The sequence below is a fragment of the Leptodactylus fuscus genome, chromosome 9 (genome assembly GCF_031893055.1).
Source record: "Leptodactylus fuscus isolate aLepFus1 chromosome 9, aLepFus1.hap2, whole genome shotgun sequence".
NCBI classification, from domain to species: domain Eukaryota; kingdom Metazoa; phylum Chordata; class Amphibia; order Anura; family Leptodactylidae; genus Leptodactylus; species Leptodactylus fuscus.
The window spans coordinates 16,295,915-16,316,012 of NC_134273.1; the positions used below are offsets into that span (position 1 = coordinate 16,295,915).

Genomic DNA, 20,098 nt, shown 5'->3' on the forward strand with positions numbered 1-20,098 from the left:
GTTACAATATCTGTAAGAGATGATTGTGATGAAGAAGCCTCCATCAGGGACCCGGATGTCACACATGATGAAGATGGGCTGAGAACAGTGTACACAAACACCCAGCACAACCCCCCAGGAGACAGCGGCGGACAATGGGGGGACGGCCAGTGAGTATTTGATTGTGTCACTTAATGTCTGGGAAAGCACTTGCCCTTTAGCTGTTGGTGTGAATTGACTTCAAGGACAGTCCCAATTTAATACCCTGGAGAAAAGCCTGATCCTGAGAGCAGAGAGCGCAGCGAACCTCCAGGACCTGTTAATTAAAAAGACCCCAGAATCCAATGAACGATCCCGATCTCTTTACTGATATGGCAAATTGAGGGTAATAAATTCAATGACTTTGACAAATAACTTGTCACCAGGGATCACTTGGTACAGAATTTCTCACCGGAAAGGAAAAATAATGCATGACAATCACTAAATAAACACAATGTCATTGGCGTCGCTCCCTGGATAATTCATCTCTGTCTAATTATTATAATTTATTGCGTATTATGCTGCATAACAAGTCAATGGTGCAATTTACTTGCTATAAAATAACAGATATAGAATGTGACAATGTTACTAGAATCAGCACATGAGCTGACCAGGATAGAGAGATAAGCGGCGCCACTTATAGAACATCCTCAGTACTCCCAAATAGGATGCAATTTAGATGAAGTCTCTATTCTGTTAAGTCCAGGCACGTACACAACGCAAAAAAGGTCATTAAGGATGTGGTTTATGGTATCAAAAGACATTTCGATCAATATCTGATATTTTCAGTAGTATTTCTGTACAGTCAAGAGTGTGGGCAGTCAATGATTAAGGGTATGTGGCTCAGATAGGTCATCAGTTCAAAGGGGGTCCGACACCCAGATCCTGCACCGATCAGCTGTAGTGGTACAGAGGACAGAGCAGGAAACAGAAGATGCTGTCCATTGTACAAAACCGGCATTGGAGAACTGCAGCTCTGCTCAGCTTCTGTTTCTACGGGTCATTCACACGAACAAAAGTGGCGCTGATTCTGGCACGATAACTTGCGTAAGAATCAGTTCTGAAAAAAAGACACCTAATGACTTCAATGGGTTCCGTTTACTGCGCGGAACCCATTGAAATCAATGGGAAAAAAAAGCCTCCCATTGATTTCAATGGATTCTCCGCGGAAAACGGAACCCATTGAATTCAATGAGAGTCTTTTTTTCAGCGCTGATTCTTTTGCGAGTTATCGTGCCAGAATCAGCGCCACTTTTGTCCATGTAAATGCCCCCTAACATTGTCTCTTGATCACCTGCTGCTGATCAGTGAGGGTCAACAGGAAGACTAGTAGCATTCATCAAAAAAAATTCCCAGCAACGTCCGTTTCATGCATAGCGCACTTCATCAGGCTTGTTACCTGCAAGCCTAGGTAGCAAGCCTGATGAAGTGCGCTATGCATGAAACGGACGTTGCTGGGAATTTTTTCGGATGAATTCTAGCAGTAGAGCCGCTGGTGTTATGTATTTCTGCTTACAATTTTGATAGTCGTATTTTAGGTTAAGGCTGCACGGTGTGGAAACGCAGAATTTTTGGCTGAAAATGGCAGAAAATGACGCTGCATTTACAGTGAATGCGTTGCTGGTTTAACTCATTTACACATTTACACAGCAGAAAACAATGCAGCGAATAAGCTGCGTTTTCAAAAGGGTCAAAGTAGGCTATTTGGGCCAAAGAAAGCCAAGTCTGTATATCCAGCTTTCCTATTTAAAAAAGATGTTCTGCAGCAGCTAAGGTTGTAATATCAGAAGACACCTCAGAGCGCAGTGACTTGTATGCTATCATACTAATGGCCTGTGAACTCCTTGAGAGGTGTAGCTATAAGGACTAACTAGGGAACAATCGCACCTGGGCCTTGGTGCCCGAGGGAAGACGCCTGAACTTTATTTGTTGCCTATACCAACCAATCACAACACAGCTTTGATTTTTTTAAGCCCACAATGTGAAGAAAAACTTGAACTGTGACTGCTTGCTATTGGCAACAACGACAGTTTTCCTTGTAGACACTTGAATGAATTTCCCCCACTAGGCCTCAGATTTCAAGTTACCCACAGCAACCAATCAGAGCTCAGCTTTCATTTTTCTAGAGCAGGTGAAGTGATGAAAGCTGAGCTCTGATTGGTTGCTGTGGGAAACAAAACAGTCCCACTATTAGACTATTAAGGGCCCCTTCGCACGGAGTGTACGCTCCTTGTATTCATTTGTTGGGCCCCTTCACACTACAGATACACTGACTGATTCTGAACGTTAAAACGCGTTCAGAATCAGCGCGTACAAAGCAGATCCCATTCATTTCAATGGGAGCCGGCATACGAGCGCTCCCCATTGAAATGAATGGACTGCTTTTTTGTCTACGAGTGCTCCCATTGAAGTGAATGGGAAGTGCTCGCGTGTACGGCTCACTCGGCTCATTCTGAGCCGTACACGCAAGCTCCCATTGAAATGAATGGGATCTGCTTTATACGCGCTGATTCTGAACGTGTTTTAACGTTCAGAATCAGTCAGCGTATCCGTAGTGTGAAGGGGCCCTAACACGTGTAAAAATACACGTGTAAAATGTAGTTAGCCATTGAGCTCAATGGCTTTTTCATATAATGCGTGTCTTTTTGCGCGCGTATCTATGCGTGCGCAAAAACACATGCGCAAAAGGATGCGCATTATATGAAAAAGCCATTGAACTCAATGGCTATCAACATTTTACATGTATTTTTACACGTGTAGGGTGCATTCACACTAAGTATACGCTGTGCTGATTCTGAACGTAAAACACGTTCAGAATCAGCGCGTACAAAGCAGATCCCATTCATTTCAATGGGAGCCGGCATACGAGCGCTCCCCATTGAAATGAATGGGCTGCTTTTTTCCCTATTGGTTTCAATGTGATACGCGCGTAATACTTTGATAACAATAGGGAAAAAAGCAGCTCATTCATTTCAATGGGGAGCGCTCGTATGCCGGCTCCCATTGAAATGAATGGGATCTGCTCTGTACGCGCTGATTCTGAACGTGTTTTACGTTCAGAATCAGCACAGCGTATACTTAGTGTGAATGCACCCGTAAAATGAACAAAATGAGCGGAGCAAAGACAGAATACATGGAGCGTAAACTCTGTGTGAAGGGGCCCTAAGGGAGCCTTCACACGGAGTAAACGCGCGTGTATTTTTGCAAAATGCACGTGTAAAAATACACGTGTAAAAATAAGACTCCCATTGATTTTACAGGTGTAAAAAATATCAATGAAGTCAATGGGAGTCTTATTTTTACACGTGTATTTTGCAAAAATACATGCGCGTTTACTCCGTGTGAAGGCGACGCCTGAACTTCCATTTAGGCATCATTCACACGTCAGTGATTTTCAGCCACGTGCTGTTCGTGTTCTCCATGGACAGCACAATGAAATAGGCTGCAAGTAGTTAAAATACTTTAATATTTACATTTTAATATATTTCTTTATAAAAATGGTTAAAATGTGCTTGTGCCGTCTATACCATTATGGACACTTATCCTGTATAGTATCCATAACATGTATGACAACCCCTTTAACTACTTTCAGCCTTTGATATATTATGGTATAATATGGTATGGCATAGGATAGTACAATATAGTATACTATAGTATAGTTCTTGTTCTTGTTGGTAGGACATCTGGGACAATGGGAAACTAAAGTCCAAATAGCCCTCCAGTGAATGCAACAAATGGCTTTGTGAATTAACAAGTGATCAGGGTGGGAGTTTATTGTTGAATTTACATCATCCCACCCCGGGGACACATCTGTCATGGGGAGAAGGAAGGATCATTAACATGTATTTGTCTCTTTACAGGCCCCGCTCAATAAATTCAGGAATATTTAGCGGATAACCACCTGCTTAGGAATGACTGGGATGAGTTTTCCTGGGTTATCCGGCTATAATAGGGAAAGAATAATCATTGTATGTAAAGGTGAAGACTCTTTGTTACTATTTAGGGGGCTAATTGTTAGTATTAGACTACACGTTACCCAAAGAGTGAGACTAAGACACGTACTATATCTAAGCACAGGTCTATTCACACCAATGAGGACTTACACGGCCTTACAAGAATTCCAGGGACAGAAATCTCTGAGCCAAGGGTTCTGGGCGATCCTGAAATTGTTAGTGGTCCAAATTTTGCCAATGTCATCTTCTCATATATATCTGCTCTTAAAGGAATCATTCATTATACCTGGTGTTTGCAAAGCATCCTTCATTGTATTCGAAGTGTTGCACAGCAAAGCTGGGATGTGCCAGAGATATCTAGAGATCTTCATGCCTCCGCCCTGGGTATGGTTTTTGGTCTCTACTTCTTAGACTGGTCTTACACGACTGTAATGTAAGTCCGCAAATGATCCGCAATTGAGGATTTTCAATTGCGGACCATTTGCGGACACATTATATTCAATGTGGCCTCTTGCACCACTGGATATTTTATCCGTGGTGTGGCGGGGCCGTAACCGTGGTCCGCAATTTATAGGACATGTCCGTAATGGCCGTGAATTGCGGTACTGCATGGACTCGCCCATAGAACTCTATGGGCGAGTGCGGCAGGACACGGACAGCTGTGGAGCCTATGTTGCCGATCAGCAACTAGTGTCCGCCTTGCTACAGCACCCAATGGACTAGGTCCATTCATTTGGGCCTAATCTGGAGCGGAGAGCCGCGACGGGATGCCATGCACTGCGCCGACATCCTATCGTGGCAGCCACGACAGAATATGCACCCGTGTAATTGCGTGTGGACTACACCTTCTTGAGGCGGCTCCGCGGCTGATTCAGCCCCGGCGTCCGCCTCGCGGCAGCACCCTCCAGGGTTGCCCCATTCATTTGAGCCTACTCCGGAGGGGGAAGCCGCGACAGTCGTGGCAGGCGCATTTTGGCCCGAGAGTGACGCAGATTCCCGCGTCACTCTTGGGCCAAAATCCGCCCATCCGCTCCCTATGTGAATGGGGCCTTATAAAACATGCACAAAGAAGGTGAGACCAGATTGAACAGAGTATGACTGCAGAATCAGACTACACACAGGTATTCATAGTAGTCTGTAACAATGAGATCACTCATTTCTATATAAGAGCTGCATACACAAAGCAGTAGGAGATTTTTACCCAAAATTTTTTGAAAAGTTCCATTTTTTAATTTTTTTTTTAGAGGCATCCTTGTCTGCAAAAAATAGCATTAACCCTTATGATATGTTGCAACCAATATCTGTCTATAGGGGCTGCAGAGGTTACTGAGTTTGGACACTATACAAGTATATTTTATATCATAGAAGTCCTGAACAGCGTGATGTGATCATGTAGACTGAAACCTCTCCAGAAGGCCAGCTCTTTAAGAAGGCCCCCTCCATACCTCCCAACTTTTGAAGAACTGAAAGAGGGACAAAATGTGAGGCGTGCTATGCACGCCACGGCAAATTTAGCCCCGCCCACTTTTGCGTTGACTCCGCTCACTCATTAATTTTTCATGTGCCCGCACACAGTATAATCCTCCTACAGTCACCCGTAAATTATATGTCCCCCCTCTATCTCTCCCCCAGTTTCATATACACCCTTCATCTGCCCCCAGTTTCATGTCCCTCCATCTCTGCCCCCAGATTCATGTCCCCCCATCTCTGCCCCCAGATTAATGTCCTCTGCATCTCTGCCCCCAGATTCATGTCTCCCCATCTCTGCCACCAGATTCATGTCTTCCCATCTCTGACCCCAGATTCATGTCCCTCCATCTCTGCCCCCAGATTCATGTCCCCACATCTCTGCCCCCAGATTCATGTCCCCTCCATCTCTGCCCCCAGATTCATGTCCCCATATCTCTGCTCCCAGTGTCATGCCGTCCTCTCCTTCATCTGCCCTCAGTTTCACGTTCCACCTACTAAGGTACACTAGTACACATTAAACGTACCTTCTCCTTCGCTCCCTCGCCGCTCTCTGCGCGCCTCTCTCTCTCTCGCTGACACAGTTGTAGACGCGATGTGACTTCATCACATCGCGTCTACACAGCCAGTAGGCGGTGTGCAGCGGCGAAGCAAGGAGCTGACCTGTGTCAGCTCCTTGCTGTAGCCGCGTATGTGTTCAACTTAGATCTGTGTCCTCTGGACGCAGATCTGAGTTGAAATCGGGACATACCTCCCTCCAACCCGGGACCGCGGGACATGTCACCGGAATCATGAATGTCCCGTGGAAATCGGGACGGTTGGGAGATATGCACCTCTTCTAACCCAGACCACATTTGGGACGGATTCTCATATGAACCATCTAATATTTTTTCCATATTAGCTATCTTCTTTGAGAAGACCAGTTCTTTAGACCACTTTTTCATGCAATTTTGGGTCGTTGTCTCAAAGAGGTGTCACTGTAAATCACAAGGTCCAGGTAGAGGACATTGGCATTGGGACTAAGACCACATAAATATCTCCCTTGACATGTCTATGCCTCAGCGCTGCCAATTCTCTTGATAACACAGATAACTGGAGCACTTTAATCCTGCTAAGTGCCATCTCTTTTTGTGTGTACTTGGAACGTCTTCCTTCCGCGTGTGACACTCAATAAATCTTGCCCATTAGCTGCTGGCCTGGTTGCCTAGGATCCTCTCCTAGTCACCGATGCATCTGGCCTGAGTGTGATCTGCTTATCTTCAGCTGAATGTCCCATTCACCCCATTTTGCAGAGTTTGTTGATGGGCCCAGCTCCCCATTCACCTCCACTGTCCTGGGGTTAATAATGTGAGCCTTTGTCTCGGGGTCTACAAGGGCTTGTCGTCAAGTGCGGTTCTTTATATATGTTGGCCTGATGCTAAATGGTTTGATCTGTGACCAGGAATTGTTGAAGTCTGGCAATTACAACGAACATTAGCGGTTAATAGCGCTGACAGCGGGCGGGGGCCACAAAAGTCAGCTTATACAGAGGGATGAGGGGTTTTTTGCCCAGTGTCATCTGTGATCTTGTGTGTCGCTCGCATTGTCTGCGATTTATTGTGACACATGGCACTGTGCACCTGTACTATTGACTCTAGGGCTAAGATGCCACATAGAGGGGCGCAGCAAAAAAACAAAACAAAACAAAACAGTTTTTTCTCCGCAGTGTTTTTCATAGAAAGTCTGCAGAACTTTCTGCTTTCATTATACCGAAGTGGAAATCACCAGCGTTTCCGTAGGTAGGATTGACATGGGAGTTTTAGAAATAGCAGCATTTTTGCTGTGGATTTTTATCTGCAATGTGTGGATGGGTTTAGCCAGAATTCCTTCCTCTTTGCAGCTACTGTAAAACTCTGTAATTTTTTCATGCTACGTAGGGCCCCCGGCCTCAAGCTAAAGCTCCACTTTGAAGAAATGCAGCATTTTTACCGCCGCAGAAACACTGCGTTCCACAGTACCCGCAAAGTGAGTGAGATTTTGGCTAATTCCATCCGCACATTGCAAAAACGATGCGGAACAGCTGCATGGTCAATTATACCTGCAAACTGTAATTACCTCTTGTGACTCCCCGTCTCAGTTGCCTAAATATCACTATTTTTGTCACTATGCAAATAAACTCATTGGAGCCACGAGGGTGTTACCAACGTTCCAAAGAAATAAGCAGCAGCTTAGGATAGTCCATAAATATCTGATCGGTGGGAGGGTTAATAGGCGGTCCGAGCACGGTTTCAGCTGTTCAGGGGCCCAGTGGCATAAGATGAAGCTCCTTGGTTCCTAGTTCAAAATCTGTAGGGTCCCCTACCTATCTTGTTCCGTTTAGAATAGTGGTATATTTTATGAGTCCAAGGGAACTTTCTGGCCTCCTCATGGTCCATGGCCTGCTACCTCTGTATCCCATATAGCTATGCACGTGATCAGGGCCATTTCCAATACCCATACTACACACTACTATAGCCGGAAGCAGATAGCGCCATGCCCTGTATAATGGACAGGCTCTGTAACCGCAGTTTAGCTCCCATTGAAGCCAATGCTACCAACCGCTATATGAGGATAAGAGGCAACTGTTTCTGGCTCTGCACATTGTGGGTTGGAAGTGGCCATTGAACGGCTGATCATGCGGGGACACTTGTTGGCCTCCCACCAATCAGATATCTATGGCCTATTCTAAGGATAGCTCCTAGGGGCAACACAGTGGCTCAGTGGTTAGCACTGCAGCCTTGCAGCGCTGGAGTCCTGGGTTTGAATCCCGCCAGGAACAACATCTGCAAGGAGTTTGTATGTTCTCCCTGTGTTTGCATGGATTTCCTCCCGTTCTATAAAGACATACTGATAGGAAAAAATATATACATTGGGATCTCTATATAGGGCTCACAATCTACATTTAAAGAATAAAATCCTGGCCAACCCCTTTAAGGATGGGGCCAGGGACATAGCTCCCAGGGGTTCAGAGGTAGGAGCAACTACTAGGCCCTGAAAGCTGAGGGGGCCAGTACAAGACACCAGCATTACAGACAGCACACAGTAAATGGGGGCCCCGTTACAGATTTTACTTTGGGGCCCAGGAGCTTCCATTTACACCTCTGGATGGGATTGTTCAGGAGATACAGTTTAATATTCACTAAAAACAATGTCAGCCCCTGGCGTGGTTCCGGGAATTGGAGAAAAAGAAAAATCTCTCTCTCTGGCAACTAATATCAAATTTTTATTTATACATGAAACACCTTATTCTGTGGAGGTTCCCAAAAGATTCTCCGCACAATGTTATCTATTAGAACATTAATATGGCAGAAAAACAATCATTCAGGAGGAGACGCATTATCCGCCCTTGTTACGTTATGGAGTCATTCCAATTAAATTGTCCCTGGAGGAGCGGGGTACCTCGGCTTCCAAACTCTATCTGTTCTCCGCAGCTAATGAAGCCTCTGCAGCTCCCGCCACCGAATGCTTAATAAGACCCCATCTCAGAGGTTACAGGACAAGCACTATCCGCGCTCCTGGGAAACGTGTTCTATGAATTTGTAATTATAAGTCCATGTTCAAGAGGGATTAGCATCTGAGCAGAAAATACTATTTCAATTAGGGAGAGGAATTCAATTTCTTTGTAATCGCTGTTTGCGCAGGCAAGGTGTTTGGGTGACACCGTTATACATCACACACAATTTCTGCTTCCTTATGGAGATTTAAAGGTTGCGCAAAAACGGTTTGCCTAAATAATATGGCAGAAAAATGACAGCGGATGCTCATCCTTTTTTGCTAATAATGCAAGAAATATGTTAATTGTGCAAAAACGCAAAAGAAAATAGGGCAATTCTCGATACAGTACAATAAACCTTAAAGGGAATCTGTCTAAACGACCCAAAGTCCTTATGGGTTAGGGGTTTAGTGTCCCCAGTCGCCCTGTTGTGAAGTCATATGTGTTGGTACTAAAAACAAAAAAGCTTTATGGTCACCCTGCCGCTGCACTCCCTGTGCACATACGCCAGAGCTCGGGTGTACATCTCCAGCCTTGCCGAAGCACCTGCGTAGGCGTTGGGAGCTAGGTAAGAATAAAGCCCCAAAAGGACCTGTGGGTGGTTTAGTGTCCCAAATCACCCTGACAGGTTCTCTTTAACGATATGTTCACACTTGTGAACATACCGCGTGGCTAGCCGCGACTGAATGCAAGGGCAGCATTCCGCTCCGGATTAGGCCCGAATGAATGGGCTTAATTGGGTGGGAGTCTAGCGCTGCGGACGCCACACCTGAGTCAGCTGCGGAATCCGTGACAAGATAGGGCAGCTCGCTTCTTTTTTCCGCTACCAGCTTGAAGTCAGTGGGAGCCATTTCTGTGTCAAAATCCGCTGCCAAAAAACTCTGTGAACAGACCCTAAAGGAAGTATTTCACCTCCTCCAACCATATTCAACTGTCATTACCGTGTCAGGCCCCTTGCAGACAACCATGGGGTGGGTCAGTGTGCTATCCATGTATTTCACGGAGAGCACACTGACCCATTCATTTCTATGGACCCATACACACGACCGTGAATTTCACAGTCCCCTGTTCGGGCCGACAGTCCAGGTCGCATCAGACACGCCACATCCTATTCCTGTTTTATTTTGCAGCCCGTGTTTCTGTGGCTGCTATTTAATGAAGCACGGCCCATGCCTATGACCCCCATGTGCAGCTCATGCCTTTAAAGGGATTCTACCATTAAAAATCTTTTTTTCTGTGGCTAACACGTCGGAATAGCCTTTAGAAAGGCTATTCATCTCCTACCTTTAGATGGGATCTCCGCTGCGCCGTTCCTTAGTAATACCAGTTTTACCGGTATGTAAATTAGTTCTCTGGCAGCGATGGGGGCGTCCCCACCACTGCCCGAGAACAGGATCCTGCGCTGCCTCTATCCTCTGCTGGATCCTCCCCTTCTTTCTTCGGCGGCTTCACCTCTGCTGGCTCTCACACTAGTAGAGCCGAATGCGCATACGCGGCCATAGTTCCGAGGCCGCAATTGAGCGCATGCGCATTCGGCTCTACTAGTGTCAGAGCCGACAGAGGTGAAGCCGCCAAAGAAAGAAGGGGAGGATCCAGCAGAAGATAGAGGCGGCGCAGGATCCTGTTCTCGGGCAGCGGTGGGGACGCCCTCATCGCATCTTCAGCGCTGGGGCCCACCCCCATCGCTGCCAGAGAACTAATTTACATACCGGTAAAAACTGGTATTACTAAGGAATGGCGCGGCGGAGATCCCATCTAAAGAAAGGAGACGAATCGCCTTTCTAAAGGCTATTCCGACGTGTTAGCCACAGAAAAAAGGTTTTTAATGGTCGAATCCCTTTAATTCATGGTCTGCCATCGGCCTTAGGCTAGTCTTCGCTCTCTGTGCACATCAATGACCCCGTGATCCAGTTGCTCACTCACAGTTGTCCTACTCTGACCACTTTTGGTCGAAACTAACCACTTCATGTCAAGAACATCCCACACGTCCCGCCATTTTGAATATGCTCTGACCTGGTTGTCCCCCCACTCTTGTCAATGTTGCTTAGATCTGCTTCTAAAAGTAACTTCCAGAACTGAATGTTCAGTGGTTTCTGCATATATGTGTTATTTTGGGGTTAGGGTGGCGGGTTGGCTCTGCATGGTGCAGGATTTTGCTGATATCTTTCTTTTCCAGCCAGGTGAAGGTGGTATTTGCAAACAAGATTAAGCTCTTCATTAAGTAAATGTTCCCTAATGTGAATTAGTTACTAATTACTGTGAGAACAAACATGTGACCCTTTATCACCCAAATTTCATCAACATATACAAACAGTCATGGGCACAGACAGCGTCCAGATCCAGGATTTTGTGGGTCATATTTACTAAATACTTGTAAGTTTGCTTCGCCTGTGTGTTACTGATAGACAGGCCCCTCTCCATGTGACTGACAGACAAGCCCCTCTCCGTATGACAGACAGGCCCATCTCCATGTGACTGACAGACAGGCCCCTCTCCGTATGACAGACAGGCCCATCTCCATGTGACTGACAGACAAGCCCCTCTTTTCGACTTTGCAGCAGCTACCTGGCACTGGTTGCTACCATTAAGTTTATTCATATCTCCAAATGTCTTTCAGTAGAAGTTTGAGACTAAGGCCCAACGTGCCGCCGTTCTTCCCGCAGCGCTTTCCACAGACCGTGTCTGCTGCGCATATTTTACCGCAGAGTCCCATCCACTTTTCTGTGACTGTAAAATGCTGCATTTTTTTCCAGCAACGTTTCCGCCACGGGCAAACCATGGCATTTACGTCTTGTGGATCCCTGGCCTTACCTCTGTTTTACTAGTTAGTCCATACATTGGATGGACATTTCCATCATTACTATCATCATTCACCGTGTTTTCGTAGGCAAATTTAACAGAGGTGTCAATGGGATTCAATTCATTTCCACTCTCGCCCATGAATTCTGCCTGGCAGTGCAACTCGTTTAAGTGTCCCCATTTCTCGATAGACTCAAGTCTTTGGTGCCCCACAAACACGAAATGGTTGTCCTTTTTTCACAACCCTTTGGAACATGTTCATCTGAATAGACCCTTAGAGGCGTAAATTAGACTATTGGACCCTCCATATAGTACTATATTCCTCGTATAGGACAGAGGGATCTTTAACCCCCTCTCCCAGGCTCCAAGGTTGATTTCAATGTGTAGCGCGCGTAAGAGCGGCACACATTGAAGTCTATGGCATTGTGTTTTACAGCGGTCACAATGACGCGTGTTTACATGTCCGAATGAGCGGAGCGTAAACGCCATGTGAAGGCTCCCTTACCACTACTCCACTATATAGGGCCATATCTGATTTCAGCTGTGGGAAAAAATGTGAATTTCCATATGTCCAGTCTTCGGTAAGCCAAACACTGCCCATTGTAATAGAAATAACTTTTATAGGTCTGCGTCCCATTCTTAGGTTAGAATAACACTCCTTCCTGGGATCTAACCCTTTCCTGTTTAGATATCTCCTCCTATAGAGCTCGATGTTTGTGTCTGTCTGATACTTTCACAATGCAACACCCATAGACGGCATTGTCCATGGAGAAAGTCTCGCTGTAGACTGGGCGCGGTATTGAGCAATATGGCATTCGAGACACGGTAACAGACAAACAAGGAACAACAGGAGAAATCAATCACTTGTAGATAAAGAGTTATTCCAGCCCTCTCTGGTACACGATGGGCTGTGGTGTCGGCACCTTATGGCAGTATTATTTAGATGCTGTATGACGGTATTATTTAGGCACATTTTGGTGCTATAATTTTGTATTGTATTACTCTCCTCCCAAAAAATCTGGAGCTGCAGATCCCATTGTGCCCCCCATCACCATTCAAGTCTTGGATGGGTTGGACTAATGCCAATGCTGGGTCTGTACCAGGTCACGGTGTATACAGAGATGTATACATTTCATATAAAGATTATGTTCCTTTTTAATTTCAACCCCTACCCAATAATGAGATTATCCTATATCATGAACTTGATGAGATCTGCAGAAATCTTGCTATTTGCCCCCGACCAGTGACTTGTAGTCGGCAGAGACAGAGAACAATGTGACTCATTGATTTTCTCAGCTTATTTTTTTACCAGGTAAGTCATGCATTAGCTCCTGTGACGGGCGCCAGGTCCCTCCCAAACTGGAGAGGTGTTTCCAAGTACCTGCCAGGTTGAGCATTAACTGCTCTGGATTCTTCCTTGTTTTCCGAGGTCTGATCTTACTTTCCTGACCCACAAGCAGGGAAGAAGCTCTGCAGCCATGTCCAACCTGCAGGTCATCTCTCTGCTGTTGCTTCTTCTAGGACCAGTCTCCTGCCAGGCAGGTAGGTACTCCGGTCACTGGGTTCTCCACCATGCATTATGCACAGTAATGTCTAGACTAGATACAATTGTAACAAAATCTCAGCTGTGACAAATATAAAGCCGGGTTACTTTTTTAGTGATGGCTAGCAGAGATCTTGTGTTGCTGGTACTGTGCTTAGTTTACAGAGGATTATCTAGACTAGATACAGTTGTAACAAACCCTCAGCTGTTAGACCTATACAGTCAGGAAAGGTTTTAAAAATCAGGATGCAAATGATGATTTTTTTTAAATGTAGATCTGGTCCAGCTTGTAGTGTGTTTAACTCAGAGAGGATTGTCTAGACTGGATATACCCAGTACCCTATGCAGATTCTCCATCTTCAGCCCCATAGACTCTGTGCCTTTCAATAACCAGACATGGGGACCCTGCTCATGGCTTCTGGAGTTTTGGATTCCCTTCTGTGCACCTGCCTGGCCCCATGCTTTAATCAGATGCCCTGCATTTGGCATGGTCCTAGCCCCTTTTGCTACCCCTCCAATAGGTCTTGGAGTACTGGGCTTGAGGCAGGGGGAGCATTGCTTCACCATTGATGCCGAACTGGGAGTATGGTGAGAGTATTTTACAAATATTTAATCACGGAAGATGACAGGGGAACCTGTGAGCCTTGGACAATGGGGCCCGTTCACATGTTCGATCGCTGTTATGTCACTGGGAGCATCGCTCGTATTAATTATTTGCCTGTGATGAGCCAACCCCTTCATCACCTCCACCTCTTTGCATCCTTTAATATGCCCAGCTCCACCTATTCCAGTTCAGTTGGAATTTTATCTTTAGTCCCCACTACTCCTGAGCAATCAGTGTAGTTAGTTTCACTACCCAATATTCTGATACTGCGCTCTACTGCTAGGTGGGCGGTCCTGTGCTGGAGCAGATAATCTAGGACCACCCCCTTGACTGTACAGAGCAGTATCAGAATATTGGGTACTGGAACTAACTACACTGATTGCTCAGGAGTGGTGGGGACTAAAGAAAAAATTCCATCTGAACTGAAATAGGTGGAGCCGGGCATGAAACAGAACAGAAATGATTCCTGGGGATGATGGGGGCTAGAGCAAACTTTCCACCTGTGCCAGAATCATTGGAGATGCGCCTAGTGAAGGATGCAAAGATCTGGAGGTGGTGAAAGGTCATTTTTAAGCAATATATAAGCTATTATTTTGGGTGCAGGTACCTTTGTGGGACATATAAGGGAGCTGTCTGTCCATAATGACCCAAACCTGACCAGCCAGAGACTTAGGTGCCATTAGCAGGAGACTTGTACAAATAAACAGCTCCATATATCAGAGCTAGGAATCTTGGGGCCGCTGCCACTTGCTACTTTCTCTGCTTCTACGTCACTATGTGTATATTTTTGTCTTGATTTATGTTACAGTACTTTTTTTTTTTGGAAATTGCGACTTGTGAAATAAGTGGGGTAAGAGATTTACAAAAGCGTATGAATCACCAGGGCCAAGCATTGTGTAATAGGGCAGACAAACACTCCATTGTTATTGTGCTTTCCTCTAGTTGGTTTAGTAGTCTGGATTACCATCCAGTTAGGCATTGTGCAAACTTTTCTGTATTGGGATAAGTGAAAACCTGTACAGTGAGTATTATGGCACTATACGAGTAATACCTATATAGTAATGTATAGACTGGAGCTGTACAAGGCCTCATAGCATTAGGGGGGCATTATACTATGGATGAGGGCATAAAGGGTGCAGTATGTTCTATGCCTAACTAAGGGGGCATCGTACTGTGAGTATAACCCACCACCAGAGGTGTCTACACTCCTTGCTAATCCTACTTGTGTATGGGAGAGTTGTGTCCACGGCTATTGAAGATAAATGGGCACCTTCAATTGGATAACCAAGGAGTTTCATGCTGAATAACCAGTTGTAAAGTCTTCAGTGCTGGTACATAAATGGAGTGTTTGTATATAAAGGAATTGGAGGACGACATGGCAATTTATGGTCACGTGGCAGGAGTAGTCCTAGCCTTATATGTGTGTGGTAGTCGGGGGCCCCTGTTTTCATTGGGTCCCAGAAGCTTCAAGTTACATCTCTGTTCATAACAGTTTATGAAATGAATATCTAAAATCTCAATATTTGACTTGCAGAGCTCAGGAGGATTCCTCAATGGGGCGTAGGACTCATCGCCACCACAGTTTTCCTTTTTCTTGTTCTAGTTATCTACGTGGCCAAAATTGTTTTGAAGAAGACATCCAAGTAAGTTGTGTGACTATAAGACCTTAACAAGTGAACAATCATCCATGACTTAAAGGGTTTGTATAGGATTAGAAAAACCTGGCTCCTATCCTGCAGAAACAGCGCCACACCTGTTCATGGGTTGTGCCTGGTATTGCAGTGAAGGAGGCTGTACTGCCATGTTTTTATAATCCCAAGCAAGTCCTTTAATGTGTTACCCTTGGTTCACATCTGCATTCGGTAAACCGTTTGGGGAGTCCGCATGGGGACCCCCCTGAATGGGCTACCGAACGCATTTGCAAGTGGTGTGCAGTGAAAGCACATGGACCCCATAGACTATAATGCGGGTACAAAGGTTTGCATCAGAAACCTTGCAGCTGTAGCACAGGATAGGTCATCAGTATGTAATCTATAGGGGTCCAACACCCAGACCCAGTGCTATGACAACTGCGGTTGCAGAAGGGTGGCCAGATGGATATGGCTGGGGAACCCGCAGTATAAATTGTATATCCTATCTTTACTATAGATATATCACTTTAAAACAAACACACATTTTGTCCAACTTACCCGCACATCTGTGTCATTGGCATTGTGTAAAGACAGGTCTGCCATCTTGCAATTATACTATTGCATTACAAAAACCAGACTCCACCTTCAGCTTCTTCACTTCCCCGAGTGACTTTCATTCACATAATACTGAGACAACAATTTGGGTGCCAACCGTAACCGAGTTTTGGCACGACAATAGACATTACTACAGGATGGTCACACCCTTTATCACGCTGTTTAAAGAGACAACTAAACCTAGAACGAAATGAGATATTCACTTCATTACAAAGTCGTCCATCTTGTAGACAACTGGTGAAGAAACAGAAGACCTTCTTCTCCTTCTGGTGCTCTCCAAACAGTAGAAGGGACTGAGGCTCAGCTGAAGGGGTGTGGGCTTCATCTTGGTATCCACTGATATAATCATGGTAGGGGAGGTTTCTGTTTCAGCAAGTCGCTGCCTTGGTACGGCAGAAAACTCTCTCACAAAATAGGATTAGGAGAGAGGACTTAGAGGACCTGTCTGCAGATGATGACATACATCTTCCGACCGGTCCAAGCTGCAACCAGAGGGTCCAAAATGTAATATTGGTATGCAGAGGTGTAGCTATAGGGTTGCAGAAGCAGCAGTCATACCCAGGCCTAGGGCCCTTCATAGTAAATGGTACGTGATGGATTGGATATGAATTAGGGCCCTGGAGCTTCAGGCTCCATCTCTGCCGGCGGGCAAGGAGTTAACACAGCTAGTAAAAACTTCACAAGGGATCTAGGACAATTGACTCACCCATGAAATATGTAAAGTTTACATTCAGGAAGTGATTGGAACGCCTGCTGTATATCCTGTACATTGTATGAGATGTATTGTACATTCCTGCCAATGACAATTCAGCTTGTGCAGGGACTGGAAGATGTTTACTCCAGGATTATTAAGAAGGTGGAAGCCCCTGGACTTGGTATTTATCTCCATAGAATACTTTAGACTGGCCCCTAAAGGAGCTGTAAACCTATAATAACACAGTAGGACATTTTTATCAAGAATTTTTGCAACGTTTCTACATTTTAGGCTGCAAAGGTTTGTAGAATGATTCCCGTTCTGACAACATACATTGGTATATAATACGTTTCTTAGCCAACAGTGGCTTTCCCATATCCATACACATGCTCGATGGGCTGAGTGTGCAAGTTTATTTTAAGCAGCTACCATACGCCTCTACCAAAGAAAACCTATAGGATATTTCCTGATGTGTATAACCAACTTCATAGGATGCAAATGCGAATAACTAGATATCTTTCAATGTATATGATCAACTTGATAGAAAAGACCAGATAACTATTACTAATAGGTAGTGTCACCGAATGGCCATTGTTATAATGTTATTCCCTTTCTTCTCCAGATCTAATCTTGAGTCAGACCCTACAGTAGGACCTAAGGTCTATGGCGACGTGGCTGCTTCCAATGGTACCTATGGCCATTACAGCAGCAGGTATGGATGATAATGGAGCAGGGTGGGATTCTGTCATTACATACAAGTCTTCAAGTGTGAGTCAGGTCTATACGGGGTGGACAGGAAGGTCAGGAGGTGATGTGCTTATATAGGGTTGGCTAAACCAGCCATCTTCTCCATCATGGCTACTATACGGGAAGAGACGAGCTGGCTTAGATATTGCAGGTGAAACACTGAGCAGACATTTGGTGACAACACTTATGACAATGGATGTCCTCAAGGGGACATTGTAGACATAACTGGATGACGTTATGGAGGTCTATATCAGAAAGTGGTCTTCCCTTTTCCAACCTGGCGTCAGGGGACAGACAAAAGGCCCCCGAGTCAAGTTAGATGGATGGCTGAATTGGGCTGGTGCCTAAGGAAGACCCATAAAAAGACTATACCATGTGTTATACATCATAGATGGTGAGCCCATGTTACAGATTATGTATTGGCATCGAATAACTTGAAGCTGTGACTATGACAAGGATTCCGTCTCACTATACTTTATAGTAACTTATCTCTTACTTTGCCATCAGTGACTTGTACAATGTTCCGAGGCCATATATACAGACATGTCTCTTTGTATTTCAGATCCAATGAACATGATCATGCCTATGACAACCCCATTGAAGTGAATGATAACATACTCACTACAGCTATGTGATTATAACATCCCAATGACTTACTGTCCCTGACAGTATCACAAAAATCATCACAAGGTATTAAAGGAACACAAAGAACACGTAAATCTCATGGGAGAACCGGACAACCTTTCAACCCGCCGCAAGTTTTCTGCTTCCTCCAAGTCAGTGAGGATATATAGCCAATGTATCTAGGATCAGTATTATATAAAAGTGTTATTTATAAGGGTCTTTTAATAAAAATGTAGTAAATCTACACATGGGATTGCTCGGGCAGCATTCACACACAATGGGGTTTTCCAGTTTCTATTATGATCAACTCAACAACATCCTGTCTGGAGTCATTGGATACATCTAATCTCTGTCATCGGTTTTTTAATTGTTACTACACATATGAAATGAAAGAGAAAAAAAGGTTTAGATTGAAATCTACCGTTTTGTGTATACAGCTCCAGAGCAGAGCCATGCATCTCTGACTACAGACTACAAATGAACCTGGTCTAATCTGATCTTGCAGCCTTGTTCAGAGCTATAGGACTCCTATTTCTTGCTTACCTATGAAGTAGCTTTAGGTTAGTTGCATGGCATAGTTCTATACTCAATGTGTGAACGTAGCCATAGTGGGGTACAGAGGTAGTTGCACCTGGGCCCAAAGGCCTATCATTTAAACGCTTTTTTTTTTTTCTAGTTGACACGTCGGAATAGCCTTAAGAAAGGCTATTTGTCTCCTACCTTTATCAGTCGCCTCCGGCCCACCGTTCAGTGAATAATCCGTTTTTTCTTGGTACGCAAATGAGTTCTCTCGCAGCACTGGGGGCGGGCCCCAGCACTCAAACAGCACTGGGGGCGTCCCCAATGCTGCAAGAGAACTCTCTCCAGCGATGCCTCCATCTTCTGCAGCAACCGCCCCTTCATCTTCTTTTTCCGGCTGGAGTCAGACTTGTGCACCTGCGCAGTTGGCTCTGCCTACGGGACCCAGGCAAAGCCGAGTTCACAGGCTGGCCAGCAGCCATTTTTTTGGAGGCCGCTTACTCGCACATGCGTAGTACACTCCTGTTCTCCATAGAACTACAGGAGCGTACTGTGCATGCGCGCGTAGTGGCCTCCAAAAAAATCTCCGCCGGCCGGCCTGTGCACTCGGCTCTTGCCTGCGTCCCGATGGCGCCGACTGCGCTGGCGCCGGAGTGTGACCCCCAAAGGCGGTTGCTGTTGAAGATAGAGGTGTCGCTGGAGAGAGTTCTCTGGCAGCATTGGGGACGCCCCCAGTGCTGTCTGAGTGCTGGGGCCTGCCCCCAGTGCTGCGAAAGAACTCATTTGCATATCGGTAAAAACCGGTATTTCTACTGAACGGCGGGCCGGAGGCGACTGATAAAGGTAGGAGACGAATAGCCTTTCTTAAGGCTATTCCGGCGTGTCAACTAGAAAAAAAAGTGTTTAAATGATAGGATCCCTTTAAGGCTGAGACCACACGTTGCAGAACCAACATGCAATTCTCCCATAGTCTTATATGGGGGAAGAAAAAATACATGAGAAAAGCAGTGATAAAGCAAATGTTTTGGGGGTTGCATTTTTTTTGGAGCCTTTTCATTTCTTTTTCTGCAGTATTCTTTTAGTTGCACTTCCTCACCCTAAAACTGAGGCTCCACGTTGCGGAAATTTAGCTTTTAGTGTTGCAGATTTTGCTGCGTTTTTTTTTTTTTTTTTGAGCCTAAGCCAAGAGTGGCTACCCAAGGAGAGGGAGATATAGTATGCCGCCGCGGTTTTTCCTGCTGGGCTTTTTTTGCTGCAGCCTGCTAGGTCTTTGATATCAGATTGGCAGAGGCCCACCTACCATAACTCTTGTAATACAGCTAGTCAGTCAACAGCAATGCTTCCTTCCACACGAAAACCTGATCCTGTTGCGG

At 45.3% G+C, this 20,098-nt stretch overlaps 1 protein-coding gene across 1 annotated transcript; it reads left to right on the plus strand.

Moving 5' to 3' along the window:
- The first annotated feature begins 13,178 nt into the window (after window positions 1-13,178).
- Window positions 13,179-18,592, plus strand: PDZK1IP1 (PDZK1 interacting protein 1). The gene is made up of 4 exons (XM_075286436.1): window positions 13,179-13,290; window positions 15,430-15,538; window positions 17,458-17,547; window positions 18,145-18,592. The coding sequence occupies exons 1-4, from the start codon at window positions 13,227-13,229 to the stop codon at window positions 18,215-18,217; spliced, it is 336 nt and encodes a 111-aa protein (XP_075142537.1). The 5' UTR covers window positions 13,179-13,226; the 3' UTR covers window positions 18,218-18,592.
- Window positions 18,593-20,098: the final 1,506 nt, after the last annotated feature.

Excerpts from the sequence above, each read along its gene's own strand:
- PDZK1IP1 (XM_075286436.1), top strand. The coding sequence starts at position 13,227 with ATGTCCAACCTGCAGGTCATCTCTCTGCTGTTGCTTCTTCTAGGACCA. Across the intron at positions 15,539-17,457 it reads GTTTTGAAGAAGACATCCAA|ATCTAATCTTGAGTCAGACC; the intron begins GTAAGTTGTGTG and ends TTTCTTCTCCAG. Across the intron at positions 17,548-18,144 it reads TATGGCCATTACAGCAGCAG|ATCCAATGAACATGATCATG; the intron begins GTATGGATGATA and ends TTTGTATTTCAG.